Raw genomic sequence first — 17,416 nt, 5'->3', positions numbered from 1 at the left:
TGAGGCATGACAGAGCACAATAAAGAAAAAAAGAAGAAACGAAGATTGTGAATTACTTACAGCTAGTAGGTTCATGATGGTATGACCAATCTCTCCGAAGACTGGCTTTCTGAATCTAACGCTCATTAGAGGACATGGATAATCTGTGGAATATAAGATTTTTTGACATTACAATAAGGCACTTTTAGTTTGGATGAAAGATGCTTCTCCAAGCGCCGACAACCAGGCCTTCATAGCACACATGGGAGATAAGTTCAATATTTGTTTTGTACATTTCTTCATTTTCACTTTGTTGGAGTGTGATGCAGAGTAGCCCAAGAACTGCAATTGCCACAGTACATGAAATTGCCAAACATATTAAATGCAATATACATTTTATATAACAAGTTATAATCTCACAATAACAAAATGAATTATGAACAAATATGAAAGATATAAGGTTGTACATCATGTTGATTCTCAATAAACAACCACTACAGCTACTCGATCTTCTGCTCCTGATTTCTCTACATTTCTTTTCAACAATAAAGGTGTCCTACTAACATCTAAATTCAGCTCCGAGTCTCAAAAGCAACCTCAGGGGGAAAACCTTAGCCCAGGGTGTTTCCCACTTCTGGAGTAGGACGGCTACCAGATAGGGTGGTTCTGGGAAGATGAGTTTCTGAAGACATTGGAAGGTTGGCCTGATGTAGAGAAATCCACCATGGTCTCTGCTACCAAGGAATCCGCCTCCAGCAAAGATTGTATGACTCATGTCTGTCACAGTATTACCTGATAAAAAAGGGGGAAGAGTGAAAACCAAGATTAACTTCAAGTGCAACTTCATTATAAAATCTGGGGTTCTCGATCTCCGGTCACAGCACCTTTGCCCGTGAGCAAGGCTTTTGATCGGCAATGCTCTTTTATCCAGCATTCAAATAAATGATGCTATATGTGCATTCTTGGTAACTAGGTGTGCACTTGTTTGAATAAAAAAAAACACCACTCCAACCATCACTACCATCATCACATCATCATCATCATCTTCATCATCACCATCATCACCATCATCATCGTCATCATTATCATCATAATCGTCATCACCATAATCATCACCACCACCATCACATCCATCACTATCATCGCCCTCGTCATCATCATCATAAGCATCATGATCATCACCAATGCTATTAATAACATTACTAACTACCGGTAATCAACGGAGTTGATGAGTTACTATATGTCCACATCTTAATTTTAGTGTGAATTTCTTTACTAGAACCACACAAACACACAGCACATACAAAAAAATCTCAAATGAATTAACCTCTTTTAGCATCTTCATAGAGACTGTACAGATGACAGAAGATGTCTCTAGGAATAGTCTTCTCATCTGGTAGACATTCTAAAATGATCACTACCTCATCTTGACCAACTGTTGCTAGTCCCTTGGTACTGAAACACCAACATGTCCTATTCACACAACAGTTCACTGAAACAAAACCAAAATAGATGATTTTAGTTTCCAAGGAAAATGTAATTTGCATATGAAGACAAACAATTGATGATGAACTGTACAGGTTCTTACAAGTGTCTTGTATAAATGAATGTCTAAGCCCTCAAATGTGACATATGAAAGCTTGAATTCATAGTCTTGAATGAAAATTTTGATAGGTATTTGTTACATGATCAGAGATATAATATATTCATTCTCACTGCAATTACATTGTGCATACAGCTTGAATAACAATTTGTTAAGAAATATGGGGCCCGTTGCAGAAAGAGTTGCAATCAATCGCAACTCTAAATATCATGCGCAACTTGATTTTCAACCAATCAACAGCACGACATGCGACTGATTATTTACTCTTTCTGCAACGGTCCCTTGCCCTCACTGATAATGTTACCATCACCAACAACTCATCACAGTGGAAGGAAAAGTTCCACATTTGCTCAAAATAATATAAAGTCTATCATATGGATTTAGGGAGGCTATCCACATTCAGGAAGAACAGAACCCCCCTCCCCATGTATAGAAACTTATGACAATATGCTCTCTCCTATAAGTATAGTAACACTATGATGCTTAACCATTTTAATACTTTTACCATGCAGCATCAGCAACTAATCCATCTACGATGAAGGTCTGATAAAGCTGGTAGCCTCACAAGTGGAAAACTTACTAAAAGAGGTAAAATCTCATGATTGTGAAAAAATAATTTCTTATATCATTCTTACTGTGCAATTTAAAGGAAATTTGTGTGGTACTTACAGTCTACTATCTGGACGAGAACCATCAGATTTTTGCTTAAAACAAAGACAGCAGGAACAGGATTGTCACCTGTATGTTAGAAAAATAACAGGTTTGTAAGGGTTCAAATATATTCTTTGAGGATGAGTTATACTTGGGGTCAAAAGAACATAATTATCTCTAAAAAAGATGACAATACAAAATACAATACGTAGGTAAATTACTACTAGAATGATAAAATGAATTGTAATGTCTCTAAAAACAAATTTATATGGACCATAATGTTGGAAAGAATTATTTGACTGAGAAACTATAGTTTTTTTAATCTCACATAAAGTTTTGAAATCATTCAAATCATTATCACTTGCATATTCAAGCATCAGGCATTTCAAGATAATTTTCATGATACTGCCACCAGAAATTACTATCCCTTATACCCCCAAACAAAGATATAACTAGAACATAGCAAGATTAAGAATTAATAAGTATAACATTATACCCAAAAAATGAATTCATGGAACTCATACTAAAGACAGATAAAACTTACTCTTCAAGTCATTCAAAATCTTCTCCATGTTGGGATTATCATCCACAGAAAACTCTGCAAATTATTAAGCAAATTATTAAGCAAATTAAAAACATATTCCTGATTTGGGATTTCTTATTTAAATGCTAACAGTAATTAACAATTACAATATAAAGCTATATAAATGTAACTATTAATTTTGACTTTGAAAACAATACAGAGTCTTCAGCACTATCATTTATCAGCCCTTTTTTCTTCCTTTTTTGTTCACGAAATCAGCAACCTTCACCTTTCTTATTGCAGATGCAAATTAAGACATTCTATTCACTGTTAAATTGTGTTGTGTTGTAAAGGTCCATGCTGTATACACTTATTACCATTATAAAAATTTGGTTTCCAGCACTAATAATCCATGACAACCCAAATGTATTTCAATGTTGTCATTCAGAAAATTGAAATGACAAATCAAGCATAAAATCAGTGCTTTGTTATAAAGAGATGGAAACAATCTCATGATTTATTTAGTACTTGATTTGCTGTAGACCTATAACTAATATCAACTTTATTGCTAATATTTCGTATTTTCCAAAGCAATAAGCTTCTCAATGGATAATAATAAATCTATTTCTCCTGTACATTCTATATATTCCATAAAGTATTTATTACAAAACATTCTGTTGATGGGCTGTGAAAACCATGAATCTAAATATCTAAGAAATTTGAGAACAAACTTTTCAGGATAATATCTATTTTAGAGTTGTGTCACAAGGGACAACCTTCTTTTGCCTACAATAATAGAAAGAGTTCTAAACAGGGAGAAACCATTTCCAGACAATAAGAGGTTTCCACCATTGCCCAAAATGCCCATTATTCCAAAATACACCTTTCTTTGAGTTGTTATCAGAATGTTTGAGATACAAGGCTTTAATCGCCTGATAATTTGTACCCCAACTCCTTGCATTGCCTATTTCCCTAAGGCAATGGGCTTGGTAAAAATACATAGTGAATTCCATATTACATGATTGCTCATACAGAATGAAATTTGTTCCCTCACCTCCCTTCACCTCAGTGGTAAGAATAACAGGAGGTAGTCTGGATTCATCCTCAGGGATGAGGCTCTTGTGCCACCCCTGACGTTGTAACCGCCTTCTGTTCCCTCCCTGGAGCTCCGGGATACCCCTGATGGAAGTGGGAATGTTCTGAACTGATGGATCACCAGGGATAGGCGTTGAGATCGTGTCACCCCCGCCTGTGGAAGGCGGGCTATTTGTCTGTCCAGTGGTGTCCTTGCCCGGGGCAGTGCCGTCTGAGAAGTGGACACTCCTTGTCTCTCTCAGTCTTGTACCTGCGATCATCATAATAATGTTAATATTCACAAATGATAATAATGTGTTCATGTGACCCGGAGATTCCTTTCCTACAAGTGAATAGCAATCGATATATAATGTGTATTATTTCTAGGCTTAAGAATTGTCCATGAATGTTTTCAACATTCAAAGATCTTCATCAGGGAAGGTCATACAAACTCCTTATTTTTCTGTTAAAATTACTCCAGTGGAAACCGTCTATGAAGACCACCAAAGGGTGACAAGAAAAGTGGTCTTTCTGAGTAGGTATTCTATACAGGCAGATTCCAATAATAATCTTTTCAATAGAGAATAGTTGTCAAGAGCAACCAAATTTGTGTTTTTAACAGGCAGGTAGTCCTCCTTTATAGTGCGTATCGAAAAAAAGTTAACACTTTGAAAAAGCCCTGGGACTTAAAAAATATACAAAATGTGGGTAAGTTTTTCACATACAATCTTAGGTTTGGGTCTCATCTATCCAATGAAAGTTAACCCTTTCTAGGCCGGAGGGGGGGGAGGGGGGTTCGGAGACCCCCCTCAACGCATCGTGCGATACTTTCATAGCGCAAAATATTTTGACCGCGCTGCTTGCTGACTTTTTACTTTCAAGTCTTGCGCAACTTTGAGACCAATCTTGCATCATCCGGGTACGCGGTTCAGAAATTATGCAACGTTATGTAAGTGCATGTCAGACCAAAAATTGCTCAAAACTGTGAAAATGTAAATTGTGTTTTCAACCAAAAATCCTAAATGTATCATTATTTTTAGTTTTGCTGGTCTAAATGTATGTATTTTATGCTGTTTATGCTCTTAGAAGAGTCCCAATGAATTCCATTGAAAAAACAATTAAAATAAGTCCAAAAAACAAAGAAATACATAAGAAATTGCAAAAAACAATATAATACATAAGAAATTGATCTGATATCACAATTTTTTCATGTAAACTTGCTAAGAACATAACAATGAATTTCTATGCCAAAAATTAGAACATTTGGAGCTTTTTTTATGGAGTTAGAGGAAAAAGTATGATTTCGCTTACTAATTATGCATAAATTAGCATAATTACTTAATAACAATTCGCATGAGAAAAATTACTATACAATTTTGTAGATTATATCCCAGACAACCTGCGTGCCAATTTTCGGCGCGATCGCGCAGTTGACGGCCGAGATCTCTAGGGTGGCCCGGGAGACCCCCCAGCCTTATGAACTCCAAAAATACCCCGGCCTACATGTAGATGGGGTTAAAGGTTTGACATAATCCACTAGAGTGAACACTGTCAATATTTGTATTTTTCTATTTCAAAGTCTGCGCAAATCATTTTTCACTAACTTTTCAAATGTAAGTAGTGTTCACTCAAGCGAAAATATTTTTCCACAGTTATATCGTCATTACTTAAATGGACCTGTACAAATGTTTAAATGTGATTTTAGGATTTTACAATTGTATAATTTACAGGATTTTTTTTCTAAGTATGAACTTTTTTTTGATACACACTGTATAGGTGATTGCTCAAGCAGGTGTATTACAAACTGCTGCAAATCTCAACATTTAAACCTAATTTTAACCTGGCAAAAAATGGTCAAACATTACACAGCCCATTCCTTATCGTTTAGTATACTAGCCTACATGTCAGGTTCCATTTTAATACCAAGAGACGTCGATGTGTGCCCAACATTTTCAAACTTTATTTACCCTCTGAGACAGGTCTCCTCAGGACGGACTTGCTCCTCTGGACGGTATTTTCTGGATTGGTTGTGGCAGGAGGTTCCAGGGTTTGTGCTACTGCTTGATGTGCAGGTGAACCAGCTGGGCTGTTCTCTAAAGAAGTTGTTCCACCCTGCCTTCTGACCCGCTCTAGAGCTTCAGCTAATCAAACATAATTATAAAATGCATGAATTGAAAAATCTATGCATAAAATAAATCATGACTTATAATCTTGTTTTGAAAAAATATATGACACATCTATGCATAAAATAAATCATGACTTATAATCTTGTTTTGAAAAAATATATGACACATCTTTTTTTGTTAATATTTATTTACAATATTTATACTATGCGACTGTTATTATTTTGTTATAACCTTTGTAAATATTGTATATATATGTATTTTGTAATTCTGATATTGATGTGAATGCAGAAATAAAATAAAATCAATCAATCAAAAACTTTATGATTTCATGTGATAATCGGCCCATTATTCAAGTAATATCAAGTCAAGAAATATAACTTCCCCAAGTCTGTTTTCTTGATAATAATAATGAATGCATTTATATCAGGAAATAAACATTACCCAGAAGATCTGCTTTATGGATAATTATGATGATTATAATAAGCACATTGCAATAAAAATGTCCCTCTGTCTTACACAGTTAAATATAAAAATCATAAAACAGCCCAACATTAATACATGCGATAAAGTAAAATGGTAACAAATTATAGTCTTATTTAAATTGTAGGTATTGTGATCAAATTGAGACATGATGTTGCTGTATATTTCAAGTACCGGTAATTCAATTTCAATCAAGTCATGGGGAAAAAATGCCCAGAAAATCTGCTTCATTTATTAAAAGTAACAATAATCATTTCAAAATAATACAGTGCATTACAATTAATATATCAATTCAAGAAAATAAAAATGACAGTGAAGATCCGAGTTGTGATTATAAAGGCAACTCTTTTTGGGCCCGATGTCTGTTGCATGTTTCTAACTAACCTTTCAAGGTACAGAGACATAGAGAAAGAGAGACAGAGAAAGAGAGACAGAGAGAGATAAACAGAGAGAGATATTAAAGGAGAGATACAGACCTGTGAGTATAGCATTGAGACAGCCTACACACACCCTTGCTTCTTTGCTATCCATGTACCTCAGTCGAACACGAACACTACAACACTTGGAGCAAAACACCTGTAAATACAAAAGCAGAAAATTCATGAGTTATCCTTCTACATCACTGGACTAAAATGTATGCATGCATGACATTTTCTACAGTAAAATGCCAAAGGGGGCTTTAGGGGGATTCATTTGCATTGAAAATTTCTGATCAAGAGTACATTTTTCATTTCCGATAAAAAAGAGACACAGGGATCCATATGAGCTATTTTTGTGTCAATACACTATCTAGGGTATACTGTACATGTATATTCCTTGCACTAGTATAAGCATAAGGTATCATAAGAATTACTTCATCTATGAATATATTTTATTGTATTTGACATGAGTTATGTATTTCTACACTTTGCTCTTCATACAATTTGAATTATGCCCAGGTCAGTTTTGGAACCATTAGCAAAATCATTGAATCTTTAATGCATTTTATTTATGAATTTGTCTGAAGCCATATAAATTTTATTGATTTATTTTGTTTTTTAGAACCTGGTCTGAATTACAAGTACATGATGTTGCAGAAAAAATGCCACCCCTGAGATGAAGTCAACCAAAAATGGTCATTCATCAATCATGTTACACACATTAAAAAAAAAAAAAAAAAACTTTTGTGTACCTTTCCACATGCTCTGCAATGATGTCTCCTTTTCCTGAAGGTGAATTTCAGGTTACATCCCATGCAGGAAGGTGCCTCTGAGTCAGGGATCCAGATAGGTGCAACATCACCCGGCACAGGTTCACCACCTCCTGGAGCTGCTACCATGTGTTGAGCATTCACTGCATTGTTCTGTGCTGTCATTGGATCCATTCCCTCAGACACAGCCAACTCTCCATTCTCAACAACACTGACATCACCGGCCATGTTTCCATTGGCTGAAGGCATGGCTCCGTTTTGGCTTTGCTCAACCGGAATACCCATGCCCGGTGTTAACGAGACGTTGGGCGGTGCCACGAAATGTGGATTATGAGACGGGTCACTCTCATTAATGCCCTGTGCGTGCTCATCGGGATATCCATTCATTTGTTCTGATCCACCCATGCCAAAATCAAGAGTCAGTCCCTGACGGGAAATATTGCGCTCTTTGTGTGTTGCTTGTTCCACCTGTTGGTAAGATGGAGGGTCCGGCGGTAAATTGTTTAATGAATCCTCAAGGTTAGCTTCAACAGCCAGCTCTGGAGACATTGAAGGTGGAACTGGTTGAGCTGTGGATAATTCCGGAGGAGCCCCAGCTGGAACTGAAAAATTTTGCACAGGGGCAAGATCTTGCAGTCTGCTATTTTCACTGACCTGGTGACTAAGTTCTGTATGATTGTTCATAGGGCTTGACAGATGAGATGTGTTTGGTTGTCTTTGAAGTTCTTTGGCAACAAGGGGCAGGCCTTGCTCCCCATTTTGATGGCTGGCTGCATGGCTTACAGTGTCAGGGTTAGCTTGGTGTCTTTCATTATTCATCTTTGGCATAACAGAACTGTCGACATCGACAGATTGCTGGGTGATTCCAAAACCTACAGTGCTCACAGCTGGATGGACACTTGATGAAGGGTCAGCTTTGCCAGGAGAAACCCCACCAGGACAATCTCCTGACTGCGACTTGGTTTGCATAGATGGGTTTAAAATGTTGGACAAAGCAGGAGGTACAACCTCTTCTTCCGTTGAAGATTCAAACTGAGGATTGCTTTCATAAAATGGGTCCACTTTGGCTAACTCATTGTCATTTCCTTTGGAATTGTTCATTTCCAACCTATACTGTTGATCGAGAATCTTTGATAAAGGACTAATTCTATCTTCGATATTGTCCTGATCATCAGGAATGCTCAAGTGATTACTATGGGGTGTAATACTCACATTGGGTGGTGCTGAAATGTCATTATTCAATGGTTTCATACTGTTGCGAGGAACCCTGGCAGTTGTCGGAGATGTAATATCTGATTGTAGTGGTACCATTCCCGGTGCTGAAGGTGTCACACTGCTGTCCATGGTATTCCTGTCCTTGTTCATCATTTCATCTTGCCCTGTCAACATGTAAGGTGATTGACTATCCCCTCCCATCACAGAAACATCCTGATTTGTTGGTCCAAAAGTGGGCATTTTCTTATCCCTTCTTAAAACCTCACTCCCAGACACATCATATGCCAATGGTTTTGAATCAAGATCATCCAATTCATCAAGTTCTGACTGAGACACTGTCACATTGGACAGAGTACTGAATCCAATGACGGGCGGTGACTCGGTCACTCTTATCACATTTGATGGCGGCTCCTCTTTCCCCTGATCTTTGTCGCTTGTGTTTTTCAGAGGGCTCTGTTCTGGAGTCTTGTAGCCTAATTGCTTTGGTCTTGCACCTTGTCTCATGTATTCCTGCATGGTTTCTGAATCCACTGGTGGAGTACTGGAGCTCGAGGTATAACTGGTTGGTGAACCTTTCTCCAAAGTATTGTCTTTGTTCAGTTCTATTGATCCAATTTCTGCTGTCTCTTGCTCCACAGGTTTCTGAATACCACTGCTCTCAACAGGTTTTTCAACTGGTTTATCGATCGATCTTTCAACAGACACTGATTCATCTTCAGTTCTAGTATAGAGGATGTCATCCCTTGAGTTTTGTTCTGTTCCACTTTTGGTGGAAGAATGATCATGAGTTTGTTCGGATATTTGACCAAAGGTATTTGGAGTAGACTCACCTACTGTGTCTCGCACACTTCCTACACTTTCTGAGTTGCTCTTTGATAGTGCCATTTGTGAAAAAGTGGATACAGGAATTTGTTCTTGATTGCTATCAAGTTTTGATGAATGTTCCTCACTTGAATGTCCTTTCAATTCAGATTGTTCTGTAGGTGGTGAGGAGTCAATATCATTCAAATCACTTATTGACATTGATCTTGTTGAATATGTTGTAAAGTCTTGCCGATCTAGCTGGGAGTTACTGTCTGAATACATGACCTCACCAGTGTTTCCAATGTTCTCGTCGGAGGCAGTTGCTTCAGATGGCTCTGCTTCCTTCTCAGCAGCCAAGCTCTCTTTCAGAGCAGAGAGAAGAGAAGATGGCTTGGCGGATGGTGCAAAGTCTGCCTCTGATAAATCTATCAGCAGATCACTTCCAGAGTTACTGGATGCTGCATCTGACTGCGACCGTTGATCTCCATCCACAGACCCATTGGTCAGCCCCCCTCGCTGGACATCCTCTAAAGATAGACCATTGGAGTGTGGTGTTGACTGGGTAAGATTGAAGTCAGGTTTGCCAGTGTTTGACATCATGTAAGGTTGAGAGCCTGACCCTTGAAGGTGAGATGGAATAGCCTTCCAGTTGGCTTGCTGGACGCTGGGTTCCACAGATTCTGCAGTAGGGAATAGCAAGAAAGAGAGAGAGAGGAAACATCTTGATTTCGAAAACGCATACAGTCTGCAAGTACATTTACATGTACATTCTTTTTTTTTTGGCATAGTGAATGAATGCGGTCTGATGTCAGAGACAAATTTCAAACATGTACACTGTAATATACTATGGAGCAAGATAGACTTTGTCGTTTTGGATTGAAGACACATTCAATCATGAATATTTTTGCTAGAGGGTTTGGAGTGTAGACCTCATCCTAGAAATATTATAATTTGTTAACAAATATGAGTTTATGCTTGCAGACTACATCTACACTGGACTACAATTCTAGGGATTTTCCTCAACATTGCATGTAGGCCTCATTTGTCCTTGTCCTCAGTCTGCAATTTATAAACCCGGAGGATCCTCTAGAAGTTTAGTAATCCTCTCCTTCAGACAAGTCTGAAAGCCTCTGACCAATTATGATTCAATCAAATGGCAATTATGTCATAGTACATGTCATTCTACACCTCCTCTTGACAACCATGGCCAGCTACAGCTAGTCTAAAGGCACAGACCTTTGCTTTTCACAATTTGCATAGTGCATAACGCAGAGTCTGAAGTAATGAGACTATCTTCACTATGTACTGCTGCTGCTTCTACCAAAGAGACAGATAGTTTGGAGTCTAGTCTTTCACTCTAGACATGTGGTATACACGTACATGTACTTTGCAAAGTGTCAAATGAGTATGTGCTCACAGACTACATGTAGTAAATCTTAAAGGACAAGTCCACCCCAACACAAAGTTGATTTGAATAAACAGAGAAAAATCCAACAAGCATAACACTGAAAATTTCATCAAAATCAGATGTAAAATAAGAAAGTTATGACATTTTAAAGTTTCGCTTAATTTCACAAAACGGTTATATGCACATCCTGGTCGGTGCGCAAAATGAGGAGACTGATGACGTAAATCCACTCACTATTTCTTTTGTATTTTATTATATGAAATATTCTGATTTCTCCTCAGTGTCAAGTGAAACAATGATTAATTCCTCCCTGAATATGTGGGAATTAGCATTAATACTATCATGGCTCAGTGAAGTTGGTCCTTATTGTCAAATCTGTGAAAAATGAAATACAGTATGTACAGAATTTAAATTCAAATCAACATTTTCTGGGGTGGACTTGACCTTTATAAAGCAAAGCCATCTTTCAGTCTCCTGATCCACAGAAACTGACTTGTAGCATTTATATCACTTTATAAGTGAGAATCACAGATTTGGGAAAAATTTCATTCAAGAAGTAAACACATTTTGTCTACATGTATATATGGATAATTGAATTCATTTGCTTTCGATCATTGTTCTTGCAATGTACACAAACATTTGATTTCGGTAAGATTGATATTTATTTCTTTAAACTTACTCTATAACAGCGAAAATCAATAAGAATGTGAAAATATTTTTTTTAAATAAATAAAAAAGTAATTTAAGTAAAAAAAAGTGCATTTTAAAGATCATCTTTAAATCCATTCTAAAGCATGACTTCAACAAAGGGTAAAAAAAGTAGTTGGTTAAATAGATCTGCAAAATTAAACATTAAATTGCATTGAATGGGGTTTTTTTCAGGACTCTTTTTTTTATTATTCAGGGCTATTTTGAGCATTCCTGAGGTGACATCAGCCCAAGTACTGGGTAATCTCCCCCCCCCCCCCATTGTTTCAGCTGAAAAGTCCAGCAATACAAGAAGCACTTCACAATTAACCCAGAACCTCATTTTGCTCTATCCTTGAAAATTGCAGTCTTTTTAACAAATTTGATTGTAAACTGTAATCATCAAAATATGAGCAATGAAAGCTGCATGTACAATACACACAGGCCCTAAACAAGCTCATGTACAGTATGTATGTACATGTCCTACACATTATATACTGCCAAGCAATATATCACCCAGGAGAAAAGCTTGTCTTTTGGGACAGTGATTGTGATCACAACACAGAATGAATTAAACTGCCATCTGGGTGTACTGAGCCAAATGTCCTATAATGACTCATGCACGGCTTTCACAGTTGGACAGGCAAAGTTGTTTATAAACTCCCACAGCCACTTTTATGACAACGGAATGACCAACTGGATTTTGGAGATATATTTAAAGAGTCATGTGAACATGTATGTCTCATGAATATATTTCATACATGTACTTTTCTTAAATCTGAAAAAAAAATCATATCATGGATCTTAAATTTAATTAATTTCATCACAATTACCGCCATACACTGTGGAAACATTATTATTTTGCCAAAATTTACCAAGAGTCGGGGGGGGGGGGGGGACACTCATGTATACTATGGTACAGGGGTGTGTCATCCTTTCAGATTTCAACTTTAGTCCTCTAGATACTCAGTAAACTTTAAGAAGCCACTCAAAATTTACGGAAGTATTTGCATGCAGGGAGAGGGGGGGGGGTATGGCGTACAAACATTTGAAAGGGCATCAGAGGCCATAGCCTTTGGTGGCCTTGAATTGATTTAAAGGCCTAGTCACACCGCCCGAGGGTTGTTGGAGCAGTCATGGAGCGGAGAGAAAAAATCATCACCGCTCGCTACAGTTCACCATTTTCGATTGAAAACAAAAATCGAAAACAAAAAAAAGAACAATCGAAAATGGTGAACGGTAGCGAGCGGTGATGATTTTTTTCCTCTCTGCTCCACGACCGCTCCAACAATGCTCGGGCGGTGTGACCAGGCCTTTAGCTCTGTTGTGTAGAGAGGACAGACATACATGTACATGTAACCTACAATGTACAAAAAATTCTTAAATCACACTTTATGGCCCAGGAAAAAAAAACAACAAATTTTACATTTTCGGGGCTACTTATCACAACTTACTGCCTACCGGTATTTAAATATTCAACATCGGATAAGCTTTGAAATTACAATGTGATTTTCCACCTGATGCTCTAGAGCATTTTGAGGGCGAAATCGCCCTGAGCTCCCATGTTATTTTTCCCCTGTCACAGACACTTGAACAGCTTCATAAGAGAGCTCTACCATCACTGTGAATGTATATTTGTAAACACATTATTTCCAGGACTTTTTAAAAGGATATTACATGCAAGAATGCTAGATAATACCTTATGTATGTTCATACATGTATGTATACAGCATGTACATTAAACGGCACTGTACACATGCATACTGTAGGCCTACATGTTTACAAACACCCATTGAGAATCAAGATAGATTACAAGTTTGCAGTTCATGCTGTGTACATTCTCTAATTATAATGAGCTTTCTATCTTATATCAGGTTTCCAAACCTTTAAGCTTTTAAAACATGGGTCTACTCACCATGTTCAGTAGGCCTATATTGGCATTGCATACATTTTGATACTGACAGTAACATATACTGTATGTACATGTAGGCCTGAACATACCTGTACACATTCATTCACTTTCTCACACTGCATTATTGTCAAAGAACCTACCTGTATCTCCAACTTCATGTACCTGCAGTCTCCAATCTTTAATAAAGCTCACAATGAAATGCTCCAATCTACTCTAAACCCATATCTGTTATAATGAAATTTAGCCTCTAGGGTTGTTAATTATGCGTGCATGTCTACACTTTAATAGCAGGGATGACGGAGAGAGAAAAAGCCAGATGCACGCGGCTAGATTTATGTTGTGATCCTTCCTTCGATGAGATTTAAGTGCTCCATTTTATAAGATGAGGGAGCGGAGACTGACAATATTCATTCATGCCACTCGGATGTCATAAAATCTGCAGTATGCCTACATGTAGCCTAGTACATGTACACATGTACTGTAGCTAGTTGAAGCATTGGAGGTACATGTAGACAGTGTCTAGGCCTGTATAAAACTGTGCAAGTCAATGATACTTCAGTGATACATGTAAAGCCTTCAATAAACTATGAAAAAATACATCACCACCAATAATCCAGTATGTATGTTGTGTTGAGGTCTTGAAGATTCATAGTTTGCATCTTATGCATTTTTGCCTCCACCTACTGTATTATAAACAAAGCCAGCAGGAAATCTACAATAATTTGAAGCGTTGTCAAAGACATCCTAACAACTACGTGTAGATGCATCTACATACATGTATTCCTTCCATCCCCACCACAGGAAATACATTGTTTGGGCCCAGAGCAAACTTTGCATCTATCGACCCTCCCAAATTCATGCAGAATGTAACTGAATCCTACACTCTATCATTTTGTCACAACCTCTCTCTAAACACAACAAAGCTTTACCACTAGAAGGTTTATCATGTAACAAAACCTTTCACAGCTTGGCAATATTCTGGCACAAATCAGTAGTTTTTAGTTTTTACAAGACCTTGTCCTCAAGAACAGTAATTCATTTTTCCAGTGTGCTGTACCTTTCAACTTGAATACAATTTATTCACTGTCCTGGGCTCCATAACACGAAGGTTTGTGATGAATTACAAATATGGAAGAACCGCACTGATTGGTCACTGGCCAGTATTTCAAACCTAATGCGCGTGTAACATTTATATTGATTGGTCAGTTCATTTAGCGATTGATCGCTAATCTTTGTGTTACGGAGCCCAGGACTAACTTTAAAAATCACTTTCCAAATATAAAATAAAAATGAAAAAATAAACATCAAAAACACAACATGAACAAGTCTTGTCATGGCTGTAAGCCTACAGCCCTACATACATGTACATGTATATTGCACTTTAATACATGTACTTTAATTTGAAGAGTGAGGGGGGGGGGGGGGTGCCGTTCCAAGAAAAAAAAAGGCAACTTTAATTTAAAGGACAAGTCCACCCCAACACAAGTTGATTTGAATAAAAAGAGAAAAATCTAACAAGCATAATACTGAAAATTTCATCACAATCAAATGTAAAATATTAAAGATATTTATGGCATTTTAAAGTTTCGTTTAATTTCACAAAACAGTTATACAGTATATCCACATCCTGGTCATTATGTAAATGAGGAGACTGATGATGTCATCCACTCACTATTTCTTTTGTATTTCATTACTTGAAATATGAAATATTATATTAAATTTACTCCTCATTGTCAAGTGAAACAATGATTAATTCCTCCTGAACATGGGGAATTAGCATTGTTTAGTAAATGTATTATATAGTATAGTGAAGATGGTCCTTATTATCAAATGTCTAAAAAATGAAAAATGGTATAATTCAAACAATAAAAACAAAAGAAATACCCGGTAGTGAGTGAGTGACATCATCGACTCTCTAATTTGCATGTCACTGAGTTGTGCATATCACTGTTTTGTGAAAAATAAGCTAAACTTAAAAATGCCAATTATTTTACATCCGATTTTTATGAAATTTTCAGAATTTTGCTGAGATTGATTTTTCTCTATTAATTCAAATCAACATTTCTCTGGGGTGGACTTGACCTTTAAGTTTAGGGCCTACATGTACTTCAAATTGTAGAAAAGTGAATGCATGAAAGTCTGAGAGGCAAGAGCTTTATTAAAAGGCCTGTCCCTAAATTCAGCAGGAACACAGGAAATTGAAAAAGGAACTTGACTTGATGGGTGCTACAAACATGCATTAGAGCCCTTGGATGTAATCTCTTGTCCAACAAGTAAACTGACAAACTACATGAAACCTTAATATTATAAACAGCATAATTTTAAACCTACATTTCATACCTGGACCCACATTGTCCCAATTTTACAAGCCTTCAGATTTTGGTTCTTTACTTTTGAACAATAACAACAAAAAGGAACAGAAAAACATGGATCCAAGAATGAACATACATGTATTCCCCTTTTCCATTTTCCAGAACTTACATGTACCATGTTTACAATACTTCAAGAAAAAGAAGAAAAAACCTCACATGTTTAAAGGTCAAGTCCACCTCAGAAAAATGTTGATTTGAATCAATAGAGAAAAATCAGACAAGCACAATGCTGAAAATTTCATCAAAATCGGATGTAAAATAAGAAAGTTGTGACATTTCAAAGTTTCGCTTATTTTCAACAAAATAGTTATATGAACAAGCCAGTTAGGGTGCGTTTATTCGACACTTTTTTACCCTAGAATCATGATTAGAATCATGATTCAAATCACGATTCTGCAGAATCACGATTGCGTTTAGTCGAAATTGAATATAATCATGATTAGAATCACAAACATGAAACACGAAAAAAGGGGCGTTTGGAAAGACGTTTCTGTAGAATCACGAACGAAAAAGGTCGTATGAACGATATCGTGATTTGAATCATGATTCTATGACGTCATTGTGTCGTGCTTCTTCCGGGTTCGACTCAAAGGCACGCGCTGTGTTTCGTGCAGGTTAATTTTCGTGTAGCAGTATTGCCAGCATTTAGGAATTATCATTCTGTGTATTGTACCCCCGGGGTTGTACTGTAGCGTCATTTGTATATTTCATTGTTTTCATCCATCATTTCTTCAAGTTCCAAAGGCACAAATTGGACTGACGATGAACTCGGGGCTCTGCTTGTGCTTTGGGCTCAGCCTGAAGCACAAGCATCCCTTACCGGGATTCACAGAAATAAGACGATCCCTTTCAGCGGCGCTTGCGAGGGAGGGATTTCAACGGAGATGTGGCACCGCCTGTCGAGACAAAATTAACAGAATTCGTGCCCAGTACAGGACCATCATACTACATCATAGACAAGAAAAATCGATCGGGAGGTGGGAGGGAGGATGAAGACCCCTTCTGGTTCCCGATCAAAAACAATACGAGGTACAATACACGGAATTCTGGAAGTAAAAGATTTATTTTTCGGAAGCCGAGTAAGCGTTGCACTTGCACAAACGATCGCGCGTTAGCTCCGGCAGCAGCAAAAATCTAGCAGCCGACGTGAAGTTAGAAACACGTGCGAAAATGTTGACCTATACTTCCTGGGTCAAACTGCGCACTGTGATGCGCACTGGATCAGCCCGAATTTAGGGAGAAACAGCGTTAGAAAGATGGTCGTATAAACGCTGATTCTGTCGGATCGTGATTCATGCTGCTGTTTTGAATCATGATTCAAATGGTGATTCAAATCATGATTCTGGGTCGAGGTCGCATAAACGCAGCCTTAGATCCAAATGAGAGACTCGAT

General features: G+C 37.4%; 1 protein-coding gene across 2 annotated transcripts in view; it reads right to left on the bottom strand.

The window, feature by feature from the left end:
- Window positions 1–17,416, bottom strand: part of LOC121423664 — a 32,772-nt gene that overhangs the window by 5,043 nt on the left and 10,313 nt on the right. Inside the window, exons 1-10 of one of the 2 annotated variants that reach the window (XM_041619089.1) lie at window positions 13,792–14,521; window positions 7,608–10,324; window positions 6,913–7,012; window positions 5,798–5,971; window positions 3,811–4,101; window positions 2,778–2,831; window positions 2,252–2,320; window positions 1,307–1,471; window positions 544–771; window positions 61–143 (exon numbers count right to left, since the gene is read on the bottom strand). In XM_041619089.1, coding sequence (XP_041475023.1) covers window positions 61–143; window positions 544–771; window positions 1,307–1,471; window positions 2,252–2,320; window positions 2,778–2,831; window positions 3,811–4,101; window positions 5,798–5,971; window positions 6,913–7,012; window positions 7,608–10,244 — 3,801 coding nt within the window. In that variant the 5' untranslated portion in view covers window positions 10,245–10,324; window positions 13,792–14,521. Of the gene's footprint in view, window positions 1–60; window positions 144–543; window positions 772–1,306; window positions 1,472–2,251; window positions 2,321–2,777; window positions 2,832–3,810; window positions 4,102–5,797; window positions 5,972–6,912; window positions 7,013–7,607; window positions 10,325–13,791; window positions 14,522–17,416 lie in introns of those variants that run through there. The other variant, XM_041619088.1, reaches the window with a different exon arrangement.

This window comes from Lytechinus variegatus, chromosome 11 (genome assembly GCF_018143015.1).
Source record: "Lytechinus variegatus isolate NC3 chromosome 11, Lvar_3.0, whole genome shotgun sequence".
Taxonomy (NCBI): domain Eukaryota; kingdom Metazoa; phylum Echinodermata; class Echinoidea; order Temnopleuroida; family Toxopneustidae; genus Lytechinus; species Lytechinus variegatus.
Note: the sequence above shows the minus strand (reverse complement) of the source record. Positions and strands in the feature narration are given on the sequence as shown.